This window comes from Mytilus californianus, unplaced genomic scaffold (genome assembly GCF_021869535.1).
Source record: "Mytilus californianus isolate M0D057914Y unplaced genomic scaffold, xbMytCali1.0.p SCAF_1, whole genome shotgun sequence".
Classification (NCBI taxonomy): domain Eukaryota; kingdom Metazoa; phylum Mollusca; class Bivalvia; order Mytilida; family Mytilidae; genus Mytilus; species Mytilus californianus.
In genome coordinates, this window is record NW_026262581.1 from 140,000,538 (window position 1) to 140,018,091 (window position 17,554).

Consider the following 17,554-nt stretch of genomic DNA (forward strand, 5'->3'; position numbering starts at 1 on the left):
GACTGCTTAAACTAGACTCTATGATAATTTGGATGGTTTCAACTTTCCAATTGTTAACGTCCCATTTCTAAGCAGTAACATACCCTTTATCCGTAATCACATGATTCAGCTGGAGTCATTCGCCGAGCAAAACTACAACATGTACAGGAATCCCATTAATAAGCTTGCATGACTGTCAGCATAAAACTGCAACTTGCACAGTGATCATATTAAGTAAAACTGAATGATTGTCAGAATAAAACTACAACATTTACAGCTTCAACTTCAGATAATTTCAGCTTCCCAACTGTGAACTTTCCATTTCTATGTAGCAATATTCCAGCAGCGCCTGTATACGGAGTATATATTTCCCAGTTGATACCGATATTCCAGGGCTTGTATTTCCTATCATGATTTCCTTGATAGAGGGTTGCTGCTCACAAAGAAGCTTTTAAACCAAGAGTTCCAAGTGGTGAAGTTGAAATCGTCCCTTCGTAAATTTTACAAACGCCACCACGAGTTGGTTGACCGTTATGGAACATCCGTTTCACAGATGACAACGGATATGTTCCAATTGTCGTAACTACAATCCCCTTTACCCCAAATGGGACCTACTGAATTAGACTTATCACCGGGTTTGTACTAACATGAGCAACACGACGGGTGCCACATGTGGAACAGGATCTGCTTACCCTTTCGGAGCACCTGAGATCACCCAAGTTTTTGGTGGGGTTCGTGTTGCTCAGTCTTTAGTTTCTATGTTGTGTCTTGTGTTCTGTTGTTTGTCTTTTTCTGTTTTAGCCATGGCGTTGTCAGTTTATTTTCGACTTGTGAGTTTGAGTGTCCCTTTGGTATCCTTCGCCTCTCATTTACAGGAATCACAATGATTAAAATTACTGAAATGGAATTACATTGATCAAAATTACATGTATGGTCATGGTGGTATCTGCCTTTCTACATCTTATACAGAACAGAAGACAAAAAGAAAAAAGAAACATTGTGTCATTTGATAATTGACTTTCCGTTTTGAAGTTTCCTTGGAGTTCTGTATTTCTGTTATTTTACTTTTTATCTAATGGCAAAATCAAAAGCTGAAACACATCAAACGAATGGAAAACAGCTGTCATATTCCTGACTTGATACAGGCATTTCCTTATGTATAAAATGGTGGATTAAACCTGGTTTTATAGCTAGCTTAACCTCTCACTTGTATGACAGTCAATAAGCCACATTTCAATGACTGCTTACATCCCATATATCCTGTTTAGGATAATACCGAGTGTAGAAGGTCTGCAACCAGGCTTGACACTTTCCTCGATATTGACACAGATGGCCGACTTCAAACTAAAATCTATGAGAAACGTGATGTTTCAACTTTCTAATTGTCAACTTCCAATTTATACAAACCCTCGTATGGCGTTTAATATCCCAGTTAAAACGTTATGATGAAGAAGAACAACTGAAATAAGATTTTTGGTCACCATCACGAAATAGCACAATTGTGCTGAAAGTATCGTTAAACACAAATCAATCACTCAATGAATCATCATTACGAACTAGTTGACCGATACGATGCGTCGATGTCTAAACTCTTTAGCGACGTGTTTTGTCTGAGTTACCGATTTTGTCCTTTTCCCGATTGTGACATATTGACTGAGTGTAAATTCGTATGGCGGGTGACGCTTACCCTTCTCGAGGAGTTCATGCAATTCCCTCAGTTTTAGTTTTTGGCGATGATTTGTCTTTTTCTAATCGACTTACGAGATTTAAACACCGGTTTAATACTGTCGCCTTTATCTATGACAGAGGTAGGACTTACTGACAGGGTCTAGACGACAAAAATATTATGCTGGAATTTAAATATTAAAGAGACTGTGTAGTATAAATAAAACTTCAACAATTTTGTAAATATTTCCAAAGCATGTTTTATTATTATTATTCAAAGCTAACTAACTACCGTCTTTCAACACAATAAAAAACAATTAAATAACTTCTTGAACCTAATTTGCAGTTTCAGGGATTATAATGCGGCGTTTATGATTTACTAACTTAATAACATTATGACATACTTTATGAAAGGGCCTTTTTTTTGTTAAAACCACAAACTACACACATTAAACGGTTACTGGCAATTGTTGTAAATATTTAAATATATTTTGGTCATGTATCTTCTACGTATTTATGCATCTCTGCTTTAAAATTTCTATAAAGTTTTCTACACTTTTACATTTTTCTGGCTTTCAGATGTTTAGGTTTGAACCAATCTGATGTAGATAACCACAGAAAGGGGCTTCGGACGAGCGAAATTTATTAAGTGTTGCTTTCGTTATTTGACAACGGCACTTTAGTAATAAAAACATGTTGGTTCTATCTTTTATTTGCTCCTATAGGTAACGATTTTACTTTGTTGTTAGTAAAATTTGTTTGTTTAAAATACGTCAAATAGATAACATTATCTAAAAAAAACTTATTTATAAAACTTATTTGACTTTCAAATTCTTAAATATAATACTTTGGTTGTAAAATAAAACGCCATAATTTATATATGTTGCTCTTGTCGAAGGGTATGTAGATTCACTTTATTGTATGTTTGTATTCAAACATATTTGCATGGGATATCTAATTTTTATTCAAAAGATTTAAACAATAAACATGTTATGCATACTTTATAAAAAAACATGATGAACACTGAAATTGCCTTTATAACACCGTAACACAGTTGTTTTGAATGCTAGTATGAATTTGTAATTGAAAACATAGAAATTTTGTTAAATACTCAGTATTTCATGCTTGGATGGAAATTTAGTAAAAGGTTTCATATATCAAATTATCATATAACTTTTGAAACGTATGTCAACACAATTCGAAATCATTCAATGTTTAGAAAAAAAAATATATATATATATTAAAACAAATTGTCCGTTCACATTACTTTTGAATTATACTTTGCAAAAAATAAATCAACCCGGTAAATGCAGGTATATTTCAATGAATTCTTTTACATAGTGAATACGAACGGGAAGTACCTGAAAACTCCGACGTATCAAATATATCTCCGCCACTCGCAATTTGCTATTACTTTGCCTAGACTGATTAATATGTCTTAATATGTCTTAAATCTAATCGATATCAAGCCAGGGAACAGCACTTGTCAGTCTACTACTTTGCCAATCAACGCAAGTTCAAATGAAGTGGATGTAAGCAAGTATAGGCAACCGTATGGCCTTCAATAATGAGAAAAAAACCCATTTGTTTACATATCAATGTCTACTGATCCGTTCTTATATTACAATAATTTGACCCAATTAACATAATAAAGTTCTACCAGCAAAAGAAGCAGACATGAATACAAAAAAGCTAATAGTAAGATAAGGAAAGCAATAAGAGAAACGATATATGGGATATCCCATTATTGTTACCCGATTTATACTTTTCCCAAACGGTTGATTTTCTTTGGAAAATTTCTGCTCCAAGTCATGAATATGACAGTTGATTTCCATTCGTTCCGTTGGTGTTGGTTTATATTGTCAAGCATTTGGTTTTGTCAGGTTTTATGGACTTTTACTTTTTTAATTTACCTTGAAGTTTTTGGATTATTTTGATATAATCAACGTGTGGTTTATTTGATCTCACTTCTTCGTTGGTCAAAATTCAAAATGCTTATGTCTGCAATTCCTATTGTGAAGTCACGGGAAATAAGGTAATGATCATGAATTATAACACCACGTGCACTTAAGAACACATTTTTTTGTAGATAATTGAATGAGAAAGATAAAGTTTGTTTCAGATAGTTATTAGAGAGAAAGATTCACCACTGCATCTTCATGCAATACGAAATTTCTCCACTCTCGAAAGTTTTAAAGGCTCGGCAAGCATCGCTTTTCATACATAAAAATAATCTGCATGATCTTTTTAGAGTTCATACATTTCGGTCAGTCTTATTTTGTATCTTCTTAATTAATTTATGAGATTTGAACACTGGTAAACTATTGTAGTGTTGCCTCAATTTGAGGAACTGTTCGTTCTAATATCTTTTTTCAATTTGTCTCCAGATGCTATTCTTTTTCTACCATCGCTTCCATTTACGGAAACCACATCTGACTCGGCTACTCATCGTACTGTCGACATAAGTACGGATGACATTGTAAGTTTTAAGATTTCAATTGAGACACTGTTCTTTAGCATCTCTGTTCTCAGTTTAGGGTACGAGCCCTTATTTATAAATGAAAAAAAATTTCGACAATGAAATAGTAATTTTACAATACTGGTTTTCGAAATGCAAAGCTATTTTATATCATGCTCATGAAAAGCATTCTTAAAAAGACAATGTTGATGTTATCTGAATACCTTTGGTTAATTTTTTTCGTTATGTTTTTGACTTTTCAGAGTTTTTGACACATTGTAAAACAAGAGGAGTTTGTTATCCCTTCCATGTGTCTCAATGACGTATACCTCAACCTTTATCATGACCCTTCCATGTGTCTCAATGACGTATACCTCAACCTTTATCATGACTACAGTAAAACGTTATCCCTTCCATGTGTCTCAATGACGTAAACCTCAATCTTTATCATGACTACAGTAAAACGTTATCCCTTCCATGTGTCTCAATGACGTATACCTCAACCTTTATCATGACTACAGTAAAACGTTACCCCTTCCATGTGTCTCAATGACGTATACCTCAACCTTTATCATGACTACAGTAAAACGTTATCCCTTCCATGTGTCTCAATGACGTATACCTCAACCTTTATCATGACTACAGTAAAACGTTATCCCTTCCATGTGTCTCAATGACGTATAACTCAATCTTTATCATGACTACAGTAAAACGTTATCCCTTCCATGTGTCTCAATGACGTATACCTCAACCTTTATCATGACTACAGTAAAACGTTACCCCTTCCATGTGTCTCAATGACGTATACCTCAACCTTTATCATGACTACAGTAAAACGTTATCCCTTCCATGTGTCTCAATGACGTATACCTCAACCTTTATCATGACTACAGCAAAACGTTATCCCTTCCATGTGTCTCAATGACGTATAACTCAATCTTTATCATGACTACAGTAAAACGTTATCCCTTCCATGTGTCTCAATGACGTATATCTCAACCTTTATCATGACTACAGTAAAACGTTATCCCTTCCATGTGTCTCAATGACGTATACCTCAACCTTTATTATGTCTACAGTAAAACGTTATCCCTTCCATGTGTCTCAATGACGTATACCTCAACCTTTATCATGACTACAGTAAAACGTTATCCCTTCCATGTGTCTCAATGACGTATACCTCAACCTTTATCATGACTACAGTAAAACGTTATCCCTTCCATGTGTCTCAATGACGTATACCTCAACCTTTATCATGACTACAGTAAAACGTTGTCCCTTCCATGTGTCTCAATGACGTATATCGCAATCTTTATCATGACTACAGTAAAACGTTATCCCTTCCATGTGTCTCAATGACGTATACCTCAATCTTTATCATGACTACAGTAAAACGAGGGACTAGAATAAAACACTAAGTAAGTGTGAATCTTTTCGATGTGACCACATGACTTGTGTTAATCTTTTCAATGTGACTTCATGACTTATGTGAATCTTTTTGATGTTACCACATGACTTTCTATTTAAATTTGTTTTTCTTAATAATGTATGTCATGTTATCTATTTATATATAAGACTGATTAAAGGAATATTGCTTTTTCTGTTATAGGTAAGTTAATTTTGTGGATGGCGTAGATGATAACAAAAAAAGAAACTGTGGTAATAGTAAATAATTTAAATTTGACATTTTTCGCCATTAAACATGTATTAAGATGTGCTACTAGCTGCCTTAAATAAGGTAGTTTTAGGGGACTCCGAATTTTTTCCCCGCCTCGCGATTCTGTATCTAGATTGTTTGTCTGTACTTGTCGTTTCATAAAACGATATTGACATTGTTGGTCACTTAACACGTATTTAGATGTAGTGCCATAAATAAACTCATCATAGATACTAGGATATGGTAGTTCAAACACAGTATAGTAGTTTTTGAGGTCTCAAAAGTTTTCCCCGCCTCGCGAGTCTGTATCTAGATTATTTTCATTATTGTAAAAGTTTATGTTGGTTTTCAATGCAAACCTCCTTAATTCTAGTAACAGGTCATGACACCAAACAGCACAAAATGCAGAATAATACAAACATTAAATACCCCCTTACCTCTGGAATGCCGTTTTCCCATATTTTATATTTTTCTGTAAACAATAAACAAGCAAAAGTTAACATTTTTTTACTTTATTGTACGATCATCTCATTACAGTTTTCGTAAAAATATGTTTTTCAGTTTGTTGATGAACACTAGTCTTAATATACAAACTTTTGCCATGTTTTACACTTTTGCATATCAGTTTACTGCCATTGTATTAAAAGAAACAAAAAATGACATCACATTGGTAGAAAAAAGTACCACACAAGGATATGGTATGCTTATTCCAACATTTAGAAGGCACATGCATTTCTTTAATTCAGCAATAACCTAAAAACCTTGTAACTATGCGTATATTTTTCATCAAGAGTACTTTCACACAACAACGTGGAACACAAAGATAAAAGATAAAAGCTGTAATCGAATTTTCCATAACAACTAATTCTTATAAACATATAGAAATGCTATGGACTTAACATTGTGTTATCCTTAGTGGGGTTTTAAATGCATTTTATCAAATTACTCCTTTCGATTTAACGGTTACGACAGTTTATCTATGCAGGTATGACCAAGTACAATGATTTTTGTATATACATGTCAAATCTTGCCTCATCATTACTCGGTAATAAAAAAGATTGTAAATATACCTAATAAATTAGCTTGAGTATAGAGATGTGGATACTATCATTTCTCCTGCCCAATAGTGGAATTTAATTTGATGTGAAATTTAACAAGAAGAGTCATCTAACTTAACAGATCTAAAATATAATATATCTTAAAATAAAATTTTGACAATGTCATTTGTTTTATATCTAATTCTTTTTTTTCCCTTCAATCCTGTTATTTTAGAAAAAAACAACTACATCTGCATGTGACAGAACGTGGTCATCTGTTGCTATCTTCAACAAAATAAGACACGCTTTGCTTTTTATGTCATCAAAATTATCAGGAAAGAAACAGCAAGTAGTAGACAGTGACCAGGCCCAAGTTACGGTAATTATGTTATGGTTCTTCTTGTCCGTAATGTCAATGCAAGCTATTACGTGGCGTCCGTCGTTCGTCCTTTATCTACTTCAAATTATAATCTTCTCCCCTGATACAAATAACCAATGTAGACAAATCCTTACTAGAATAATGTGTGTAATGTCCTCGAAATAGAAAACAGAAATCTTTTACTTCGATTCAATTGGATGAAAATTCATACTGATAGGTCAATTTTTAAGTTTCGTCTTCTATTGAACTGCAGAATAAAATCTTTAGAACCTCCCCGTAATGAGAGACTGTTTACAGAGATTCCTAATTGGTGATGATTGGGTGATAAATACTAGGCTATAATGCCACTCATGCACCCTTTCAGAAATTTTACTTTCTACATAGCTTATCTAATTATGCTTGATAGACATGGTGTATAGAAGCTTGTATTTATGTTATAAATCATTCAATTGCATTGTTCAAATGTTGCTCACATTGCAGTTGGCCACTTAATCGTTAGATGATATCGGCAGTTGCTTCCAGGCTGTTTAGCGGTAAAGTTCGCTTTACAGGGGGGAAATCATGAGATATTTCCTGTGTAACATCCGATGTGCGGCACACATAAATAAAGGCAACAGTAGTATACCGCTGTTCGAAATTCATAAATCGATTGAGAAAAAAACAAATCCGGGATTCAAACTAAAACTGAGGGAAACACATCAAATATAAGAGGAGAACTACGACACAACAGAAACACAACATTAAAATGTAACACACACAGAAACGAACTATAATATAACAATGGCCATTTTCCTGACTTGGTACAGGACATTTTAAGAAAAAAATGGTGGGTTGAACCTGGTTTTGTGGCTATCCAAACCTCCCGCAAGTGTAACTACAATTATGTTGACATTATTGTGATAAAATATCATACAATGTAAATGCCAGTCAACAAAATGTTTCATTTTTGTGTTATTAGGCAAAAAATACCCACTAGAGGCATTAAAAAAAACTCTAATTTTGATAATTTTTCACATTTCTGTTCCTCTAAAAATTCATCCCCAAATCTGTCATAGGAATGGTGATTCCCCCGTTAATAGTCTTATGTAGTTTTCTTCAGAAACAATCCTTTCCTCTGTTTATTAGACTGATGTACCAAAAAAACGTAGATAACAGATCTACCGACTGCGGTAAATTCAGTAGTGTTCAGACAATTCGTTTGCAGTCAATAAAGAGCTTTTCAGACCATTCAATATTTTGTTGATCTGTACAGGTAAATAGCAACTACTGAAGAGCATAAACAAAGACCGAACAGATCTTAATTGACTGCAAGCGAATTGTCTTAACAGTATTTAATTTACCGCAGTGGATAAGTCTGGAAATTGACAGAAAAACTGGAAATGGCATAATCATTTATTTTAAAGATTTTAAAAGCTGTTCAGATAGAATTACCGTTTCACACTAAAATTCGTTTATTAGTGTATGTCAAGTATGAAAATAGTTTCAAGTAAAATTTCTCTAAAGTAATATTCAAATAAGTGACAGTTTAAATGACCCTAAATTTGTGTGGCACATTCGAAAGTAAATTTCAAAAATAATGATATTAATAATTCAGTTAAATCCATAGAACATTTTTCTTTAATATTGATAAAAATTAAAATGGAAGTTTTATTGAAGCATAAATTTTACCAATAAATCTAAAGATAACATTGTAATCTATTAAAGTTTAAATCAAATCAAGTGTTGTTCTGAAACTACATTCAGGTATTCTAGTTATTTTCATTCCCCGAGGGTATCACAGTCCCAGTAGTCAGCACTTCTGTGTTGACATGAATTATCATTGATATGGTCATAATTATAAATTAACTGTTTACAAAACTTTACATTTTTGAAATACTAAGGCTTTTCTACCTCAGGAATAGATTACCTTAGCTGTATTTAGCAAAACTTTTAGGAATTTTTGGTCCTCAATGCTCTTCAATTTCGTACTTTATTTGGCCTTTTTAACTTTTTTTTATTCTAGCGTCACTGATGAGTCTTTTGTAGAAGAAAAACGCGTCTGGCGCAAATACAAAATTTCAATCCTGGTATCTAATATGAGTTTATTTTCAAAGGGAGCACTAAATTATATCTTTCCTTTATAATAAGAAAAAAAGTTATTCAGCCCTCATTATCAAGCTGAAAGCTTTTGTCAACAAAACGTCTAATGTATGTTCTGTATGATATCCAGTGTTATGTTTGTTTGTAATTTGTAAAATTTCTAAAGTAATATCATTTAAAAAAAAAAGGTAAATAAAATGAAATTGTAATTTAATTGAAGCTTTTTGCAATGTGAATGTAATCTAATTAATACTTTTAAAGTAATTAACCCAATGTATGTCATTGGATAACATTCAGTTTTCGTGCTTATATCATTTCGTCAATTACTATCATTGATATATATATTCTACCACTGCATTGAGTGTGATACGATATTTATCCCATAGAGACATTTGAATTTTCAAACTTAAAATGCAAGGCTTGCCGAGCGTTTTGAATATTTAAAGTTTAACCCTTGCACGAGATTTGGTGTTGGAATCTGTTTCTCTAATGATTTTTAGACGATATGCAGACAAATTTAGTCTTTCTTTTCGAATGATCTGCAAAATGATGTGTTCTTTCTATGTGACGTCATCAGGCATGATCGCAATTTTTCATTACGTCACAATGAAAAACTGATATCAAACGAACCACTCGTTGATTAAATAAAAATAATCAACAGGTCAGAAAAAAGATACATAGGGTAAGAATTAGAGAAATTAACCATATCTGATGTTTAGATTGATTGAAAGGTGTACACGTCATTAAAAAAGGTTTTTTTTTCTGACCTTTAATATAAAAATAAGGAGATGTGGTATGATTGCCAATGAGGCAACTATCAACCAAAGTTCAAATGAAGTGAATGTAAGCAATCATAGGCAACCGTACGGCTTTCAACAATGATAAAAATCCATACCGTATGGTCGGCTATAAGAGGCCCCGACATGAAAAATATGAAACAGTTCAACAGAACAACACATAAGAAAAAACTGTAAAAATCAGTTGAAAAAGGCTTAACTCATCAGATGGATACAAATAGAACTGTTTTTTTTTGGTTCAATCATTTAAAGGAAAAATTTCAGTGGTAAGATCAGTTTCTCGGATTCTATAAGTAAAAGTTGGACTTATTTGATGTATAGGATAAATGCAAGGTAAAAATGTGTGTGTGACAGTGTTCATCGGTCTTCACCTTATTTCATGTTGACTGTCCAATGTTAAGTTATTGGTGGTAACGACAGATTTTCGTAACTTTAAGTTATAGGGCAGTTGCTTATCCTGCGAAGAGACACCGTAAGGTGTACATATTTGTCGGACATCCTACGTTGACCTCATGTGCATGGATCATTGATAACATTTAGTTTGTGTGAAACTTTGTATTAAAATCGTTATATCAAAGACTTTTAAACAGCAAATTGAATCATAAACAACAGAACAGGCGAAGCATTTCAGCTTGGGCAATTTTGCAATTTGAAATTTGTAAAGACGAATGGTAAAAGGCATTATTTATTTTTCTTGACAGGTAATGGAAAGAAGTGCATCCAAAATTTTCACCTCTTATAAAGCAAGTTTCTTTCGTCAGATACCTAGTACAGTGGCTGGGGATAAGCATGTAACTGGAATACGTGGCATGGTCATTTTTGAAGATGGACGATTGATAATTATCGACAGCAAAAACAGATGTCTTAAAATATTTTCACCTCCATGGTACGACTTTGTACTACGACATTCTTTCAGTGACGAACCTCGAGGCGTAACTGTGTCTGGAAAAGATGAAGTTGCCATTACCTTCCCAGATAAACGGGAGGTTCGTCGATTTAGTATCAATACCGAAAATAAAGTTTCTACCCAGAAAACGTTTGAAGTGCGAGAAAAACCGTTTAGTATCTCCCACAGCAAGGACACTTTTGCCATTGAAATGGGAGAGGGCAAAGATGGATGTGTTATTATAACAGATATGGATGGAAATTTGAAAATTTTAATTTCTGGAATTAGGAGAAATTTCGGTCAGTTTACTGGAAATACTATTCGCTTAGCTCACGATCACAAAACGTCTACTGTGTTTATTGTTGATCTGGTCAATGAATGCGTTAATTCTGTGAATTATGAAGGAAATATAAAATGGACAATTAAGGTTAATAGTCCAAGAGATCTTGATTTACGTGAAGATGTATTATTTGTCGCCAGTAAATCCGATAATTCGGTAGTTCAAATGAGAACAGATGATGGCCATATAACTCAATTGTTGACAACCAAAGATGACATTAACCAGCCAAGATTTATTTGTCATCAACCGCAGGCAAAGAAACTTGCTGTTGAAGTTGGTGGAAATGTTGTTAACATGTATCAATGCTCAAAAAAGTGAAATTAACAATAGTTTTTATCAACGTACGATAAAGATAAAGATAATGTCAAATCAAGTATATTTGTTTAATTTCCAATTGTAATTATAAAAAACAACGGCAGATAGTTATAGAGAACATTTTACATTTATATAGGAAAGTTTTCGTAAAAAATATCTATTAACAGAGTCTAACATTTCGTTGTATCACATTTCATTGTCCAAAAGAATACTTCTTTACCAGAAAAATATCATAATAAATATCTGTTCTTCCCTTGCTTCCTTTCTCTTCAAAGTCTTTCACTTGTTTTTTTTTTTAAGATTTCAGTATTTGCAGGAACTCTCATTGCTATGTAGACTATCATTCCTATGGGCACTAACTGCGCCCCTTTAATATCAGATTTATTCCTGTATTGCTATGAATCTCAGTTCCTATGGGCACTAATTGCGCGCCTTTAATAGCAGATTTATTCCTGTATTGCTATGAATCTCAGTGTATGACCAAACTTAGTAAAGACACGTCATTGTTACATTTGTTTGATACATTCAACAATACCTACCGTTATCTTGATGATATTTTTTCGTTAAATAATCCAGAGTTCTCTAAATATACTACCGAAATTTTCCCAAAGGAACGTACTTTAAATAAATCTAACATATCCAGTAGCTGTTGTCCTTTTCTAGATTTAGACATTTCAATTTTTTATTTTTTTTCATTCCCTATTGTTAATTTTCCATTTTTAGACGGCGATGTTCCTTTGGCTCCATCATACGGTGTTTATATATCCCAACTCGTTCGTTATGCCCGTGTGTGTGTAGTGATGTCATAGATTTTAACGAACGTAATCAATGCATTACTGGTAAATTATTAAGTCAGGGATTTCGTTACCATAAATTGCTAAAACTTTTACTAAATTCTTTCATAGATACAAAGATTTGATTAGTAAATTTGGCTGTAAACTCATCGAACCTTTAAACAAACTTATTAGTAAAGGTTATCTTACCAATGTTGTAATTAGATCTTTGAATATAGTTTACATTGGCACAAATATCGATTTTGTCATCAGCAGATTAAAATATAACTAAATTTGTATTCTTTTCAAACGGTTTTTTTGGGATGTATAAATACACATCCACGTTCATTTTCTATATAGAGATTACTCTATCTATATATTACATTATACATATTTATTCACAGCTTAACTCCTAACTATCCTACTGCCTGTCCATACGTTTATTTTGGCATTGCACAAGTCATGGCTTCTTTGACTGTCCATAACGTTAAATGTTTATTTATTCAGTGTTATATCTAGTCTCACTATTTTTAATATATACCACCTTTGATAAGTGTCTAATATGACGATAAGTTTTCACTTTTGTTCTCGTATAAGGAACAACAAAATTACTTATTTTGTAAAAATTATTTCCGTACTCTATGAATACCTTACAACTAAATTATTTTTATTTACCTGTGTACGTTATTTTATTTGGCGGCATTTTGTCCAAGGTTATGGTTGTCTTTCTGATATTGTTAAACATCTAACCCCCTTGTTTTATTACTTTTGTATTTACATTGTATCTTTTGATTGAGTTAGGCCATTTCAATTGATATTTTATAGTGTGTCTTTCTATGCTGTGATGTTACACGATTGTTTCAGGTAGGGTGAAGGTTGGTGCCTATTAAAACGTTAAAAACCCGCTGCATTTGTTTGCACCTGTCCTTAGTCAGGATTCTGATGTTCAGTGGTTGTCGTTTGTTGATGTGGTTCATAAGTGTTTCTCGTTTCTCGTTTTTTATATAGATTAGACCGTTGGTTTTCCTGTTTGAATGGTTTTACACTAGTCTTTTTTGGTGCCCTTTATAGCTTGGTGTTTGGTGTGAGCTAAGGCTCCGTGTTGAAGACCGTATTTAAACCTATAATGGTTTACTTTTACAAATTGTGACTTGGATGGAGAGTTGTCTCATTGGCACTTATAACACATCTTCTTATATTTATATCATACCAACCAATCTCTCCAGATAATCAATGTGTTTATACTCAAAGTGTATGTACTGATCTTTAATATTCATATTTGTCTACCATATACTGTAAATAAAAGAATAAATTTACATCCATCATATAACATGATATTTCTTTAATAGATTTTTTTTATCTATTTTATCAACTGAAGAGTACGTGTGCAAGTTTTTAATGAGCTGAATAAATTTTTACTACATTTAAATGCATCGTATAACAATTAACACTTTGTTGTTAGATTTTCTCGTCTTTGTATTTTTCTAACAATTTTATAAAGCAATCTCAGAAACACCTGTTGCGTGCAAGAATATGTTTTTATTGCTACCTTAGGGTGTCTTTATTTCATTTTTATAGTTAAAACATGTATTCAGAGTCAAAATGAGTACTATAAATTATATTACCTGTACCGAATTGGATATTGTCTATTAGTGAATTGGCAGAGTATTGATATAAATTAAAAAAATGGACAAACTCTATTTAAGATTGGAACCACTTTATACATTTTTGTCCAAAATGTATAGTGAAATCTGCAAGAATTATAGCAAAAAATACTATTATTGTTTATGAGTATTATCTAATTCATGACCCAAACCTTACATGTTTCTGCTCCCAGGCATAGATGGATTTGTCATATTTTGCCCAACATTTTGGGATATTTGGTTTTGAATTCTCTTTAACAGCCTATTGAGTTCGCATTTAACTGATGAGTCCCATATAAACGAAAAGCGCGTCTGGCGTAAAAAATTATAAGGCTAAGCTATTGTATTTTGAAATACTCAATAACATAAAAGAATGGCAGACTGATTATAGTATGACGCAAATTTTGAGGGAAATTGGTTATAATTCTGTCAAGATATCGCAAGTCAATTAAACCAGAACAAAATCACTTTTAAAATACCTGCATTTGAATAGAGAGAAAAAAGTATGTTGTTTCTTTTGAGTAAATATATAATATTTTCTTCGGTCATTTTTTTTCTAACTGCAGTAGACATATTGGTTGACCGTTATGGAATATCCGATTCACAAATGACAGCGGATATGTTCTATTTGTCGTAACTACAATCCCGTCCCCTTTTCCCCGATTATGCCCTACCGAATTAGACTTATCACCGGTGTGTACTAACATGAGTACCAAGACGGGTGCCACATGTGGAGCAGGATCTGGTTACCCTTCTGGAGCACCTGAGATTACCCCTAGTTTTTTGTGGGGTTCGTGTTGCTCGGTCTTTTGGTTTTCTATGTTGTATTTTGTGTACTTATGATTGTATGTTTGTCTTTTTTCTTGTTTTAGTAGTGGCGTTGTCAATTTATTATCGACTTATAGTTTGAATGTCATTTTCGTATCCCTCGCCTCTCTTTAAACATGTAATTCTTATTGAGATCTCAAAATTTTCAAATCTTAGCGAAACTGCATATAATTTTTGACATTTTATCAATGTTCATGTTCTAAATACTTCGTTTTTTACTCATTTTGGCATTAGTTTTATGGTGGGGATGTTTGCATAGTAGGAGACACTTACTCTGTCGACGCAATCCATCTCGCTCTTTTTGGAGTCCATGCTATTCTCTCAGTTTCTGTTTGTTACCTTGAATTGTCTCTTCTAATCGATTTATGAAATCTGAACAACAGTAAACTACTGTCGCCTTAATTTGACTGACTAAGGCTACATGAAATTGTCATTGTATGGGGGAAAACAAAGATACATAGCTACAGTATGAATTAGGTTTTGAACAATGTGTGGAGTACAAACACGTTGTATAGTCTTAATATCCATTTACTAATAAATTACTATTATTTCATTGTATTGTCAATACAAAAAGTTAACTGTAAGTATATTAACGAAATATGAGTTTGAAAAAGTAATCTAAAGTTGTATATTTCACTGAATCGTAAATGATTAAATAACATATTAAAAAACAACTTTTATTTAGTATAATTCAATAGAATTTATTTTGGTAATAGATTCAGCTGTGACGATGCTTTCCACATTAAAATATATAAACATCAAGTTAAACTTGCTATACAGGTATATACAAAAATAAATTCAGTAGTGATTATGAAGCATTTAGTTGACCTATTTAGAGGAAAAATACATTCTTCATCAACATATTGTACTTTACGACAAAAGACACGACTTCTATTTCTCCATTTGGGAACTTTCCATCTTTTGTATTGTACCATTCCAGCAACACCTTTATTTGAAGTATATATCACCCAGTTGAACCTATATTCCTAGATAGAGGGTTGCTGTATACACCGGAACTTCTGAACTAAGGATCCTAAAATGATTACATTGACATATTTTGAAAGATAAACGCCGACATCATGGATCATGTTTGCTCGTTGGTGTTGGTCTTTGCTCATACGTCTATTTTTCGCGAGATTTGGTGGTTGGTGGGGTCTTTTTGTACTGTGAAAATATTTTGGTAATTCTCGTTATTCTTTTTATGTATCGTGAATAGACATGTGACCATGTACACGTCCTAATAGACGTCACGTAGTTGTCCTGCATGAGCAATTAGTCTCAGTTTGTAACATAGGAGGCAACAATAGTTTACCGATGTTCAAATCTCGTAAATCATTGTAACATCCACGAACACAAAGTTTGTATAATATTCAAATCAATATTGGAAAAAACTGAGGGTATCGAATGAAATTCAAACGGACCGAGAACGGGTTTGCCGACTCGGTTAAAACCAATCAAAGATACCATGCTTATGATTTAGTGTGTCAGACACCCGTTTCGTCTTCACAACTTTTTAGTGCCGCTTGAGTCAAAACCGTTGGAAGGACAAATCTCCAACAATTGGTGCCAAATATTGTTAGACTATCTATGCCTTGTGGGTTAAAAACCCTTAATGTTTCGAAAATACAACAGTTTATCACCAGTAAATCAAACATCGTCTCATGCTATGCATGCTTCATCTGCCATCCAAATCCTCTCTCGGTCAAAATATCCCAATATTGGCAAAAGGAAATTCTTGTAACTAGATATCTAAGATCGCGAAAACAAATAACTCTTGAGTTGATTCACAGACACATCGTGTCGGTCCACCAATGCATGATGGTGACCATAAAGCTAGTGCAGTGTCAATTTCAGTCGGTTTTTTTTCATAACTCTTCTTTTTCGTCTCTGGTAGAGAGTTGTCTCATTGGCAATCATAACACATCTTCCTTTTTCATTATTAGAAAAGATCCTAATGCGTCGGACAGAGTGATCAAAACACTTCTCTCGTACCAAAGTGATAACTGGAGTGTCAGACCAAATCATCGTCTTTGGTAAAATGGACGCTAAGCCTATATCAAGCAAACAAAAATCAATGAGAATCCCTTTATAAAGAATGGCAAATAGAGAAACGATCAAACAAAATTTAACTCGTGAAAAGTTCAAATAATTAGCTGCAAATGAAATTACAGCAGGAACTTTGGTTATTGTTCAAAGCTAATCTTAACGAGTGTTACGAATCATATCCCTCATAATATAAAAATATGAAGATGTATGATTGCAACTGAGACAATTCTTTAACACAAACCTAAAACTGCATTAATGAATAGCATCTCATAACTCACATAAAATATACACAAATTAATAAGTCGTTGTGACAAATTGAATAAAACAAAGAAAACCGCAAATCATATATAACATATTTACAACATTCTAAGACATGAAGCGAATGGCACCAAGAAAACTCCATCTAAAATACATGAATTATATCGAAAACATATTAACACATAAAGATGAAAATAACCAACATAAAGAGGAAAAAACCAACACAGAATATGAAACAATTCTGGTCACATATAAAACATAAAGACCGAAAGCAACGGAGTGGCACCACTACTTAGTGATCAAATACTACAGTCGAATCCAGTAGACCAAGCAACCATTCAGAATGAATAATTCAAATTTGATTTCTCTACTGAGGATACACATATAGTCTAGATGACCTCAAATCGTGTTGTC

General features: G+C 33.1%; 1 protein-coding gene across 1 annotated transcript; it reads left to right on the forward strand.

Moving 5' to 3' along the window:
• The first annotated feature begins 5,651 nt into the window (after positions 1-5,651).
• LOC127737068 (uncharacterized) lies at positions 5,652-13,697 on the forward strand. Its single transcript, XM_052247603.1, has 3 exons — positions 5,652-5,711; positions 7,032-7,175; positions 10,753-13,697. The coding sequence occupies exons 2-3, from the start codon at positions 7,113-7,115 to the stop codon at positions 11,593-11,595; spliced, it is 906 nt and encodes a 301-aa protein (XP_052103563.1). The 5' UTR covers positions 5,652-5,711; positions 7,032-7,112; the 3' UTR covers positions 11,596-13,697.
• The last annotated feature ends 3,857 nt before the right edge of the window (positions 13,698-17,554 follow it).

Coding starts and splice junctions, on each gene's coding strand:
- LOC127737068 (XM_052247603.1), top strand. CDS start 7,113: ATGTCATCAAAATTATCAGGAAAGAAACAGCAAGTAGTAGACAGTGAC. Junction 7,176..10,752: donor GTGACCAGGCCCAAGTTACG/GTAATTATGTTA, acceptor TTTTCTTGACAG/GTAATGGAAAGAAGTGCATC.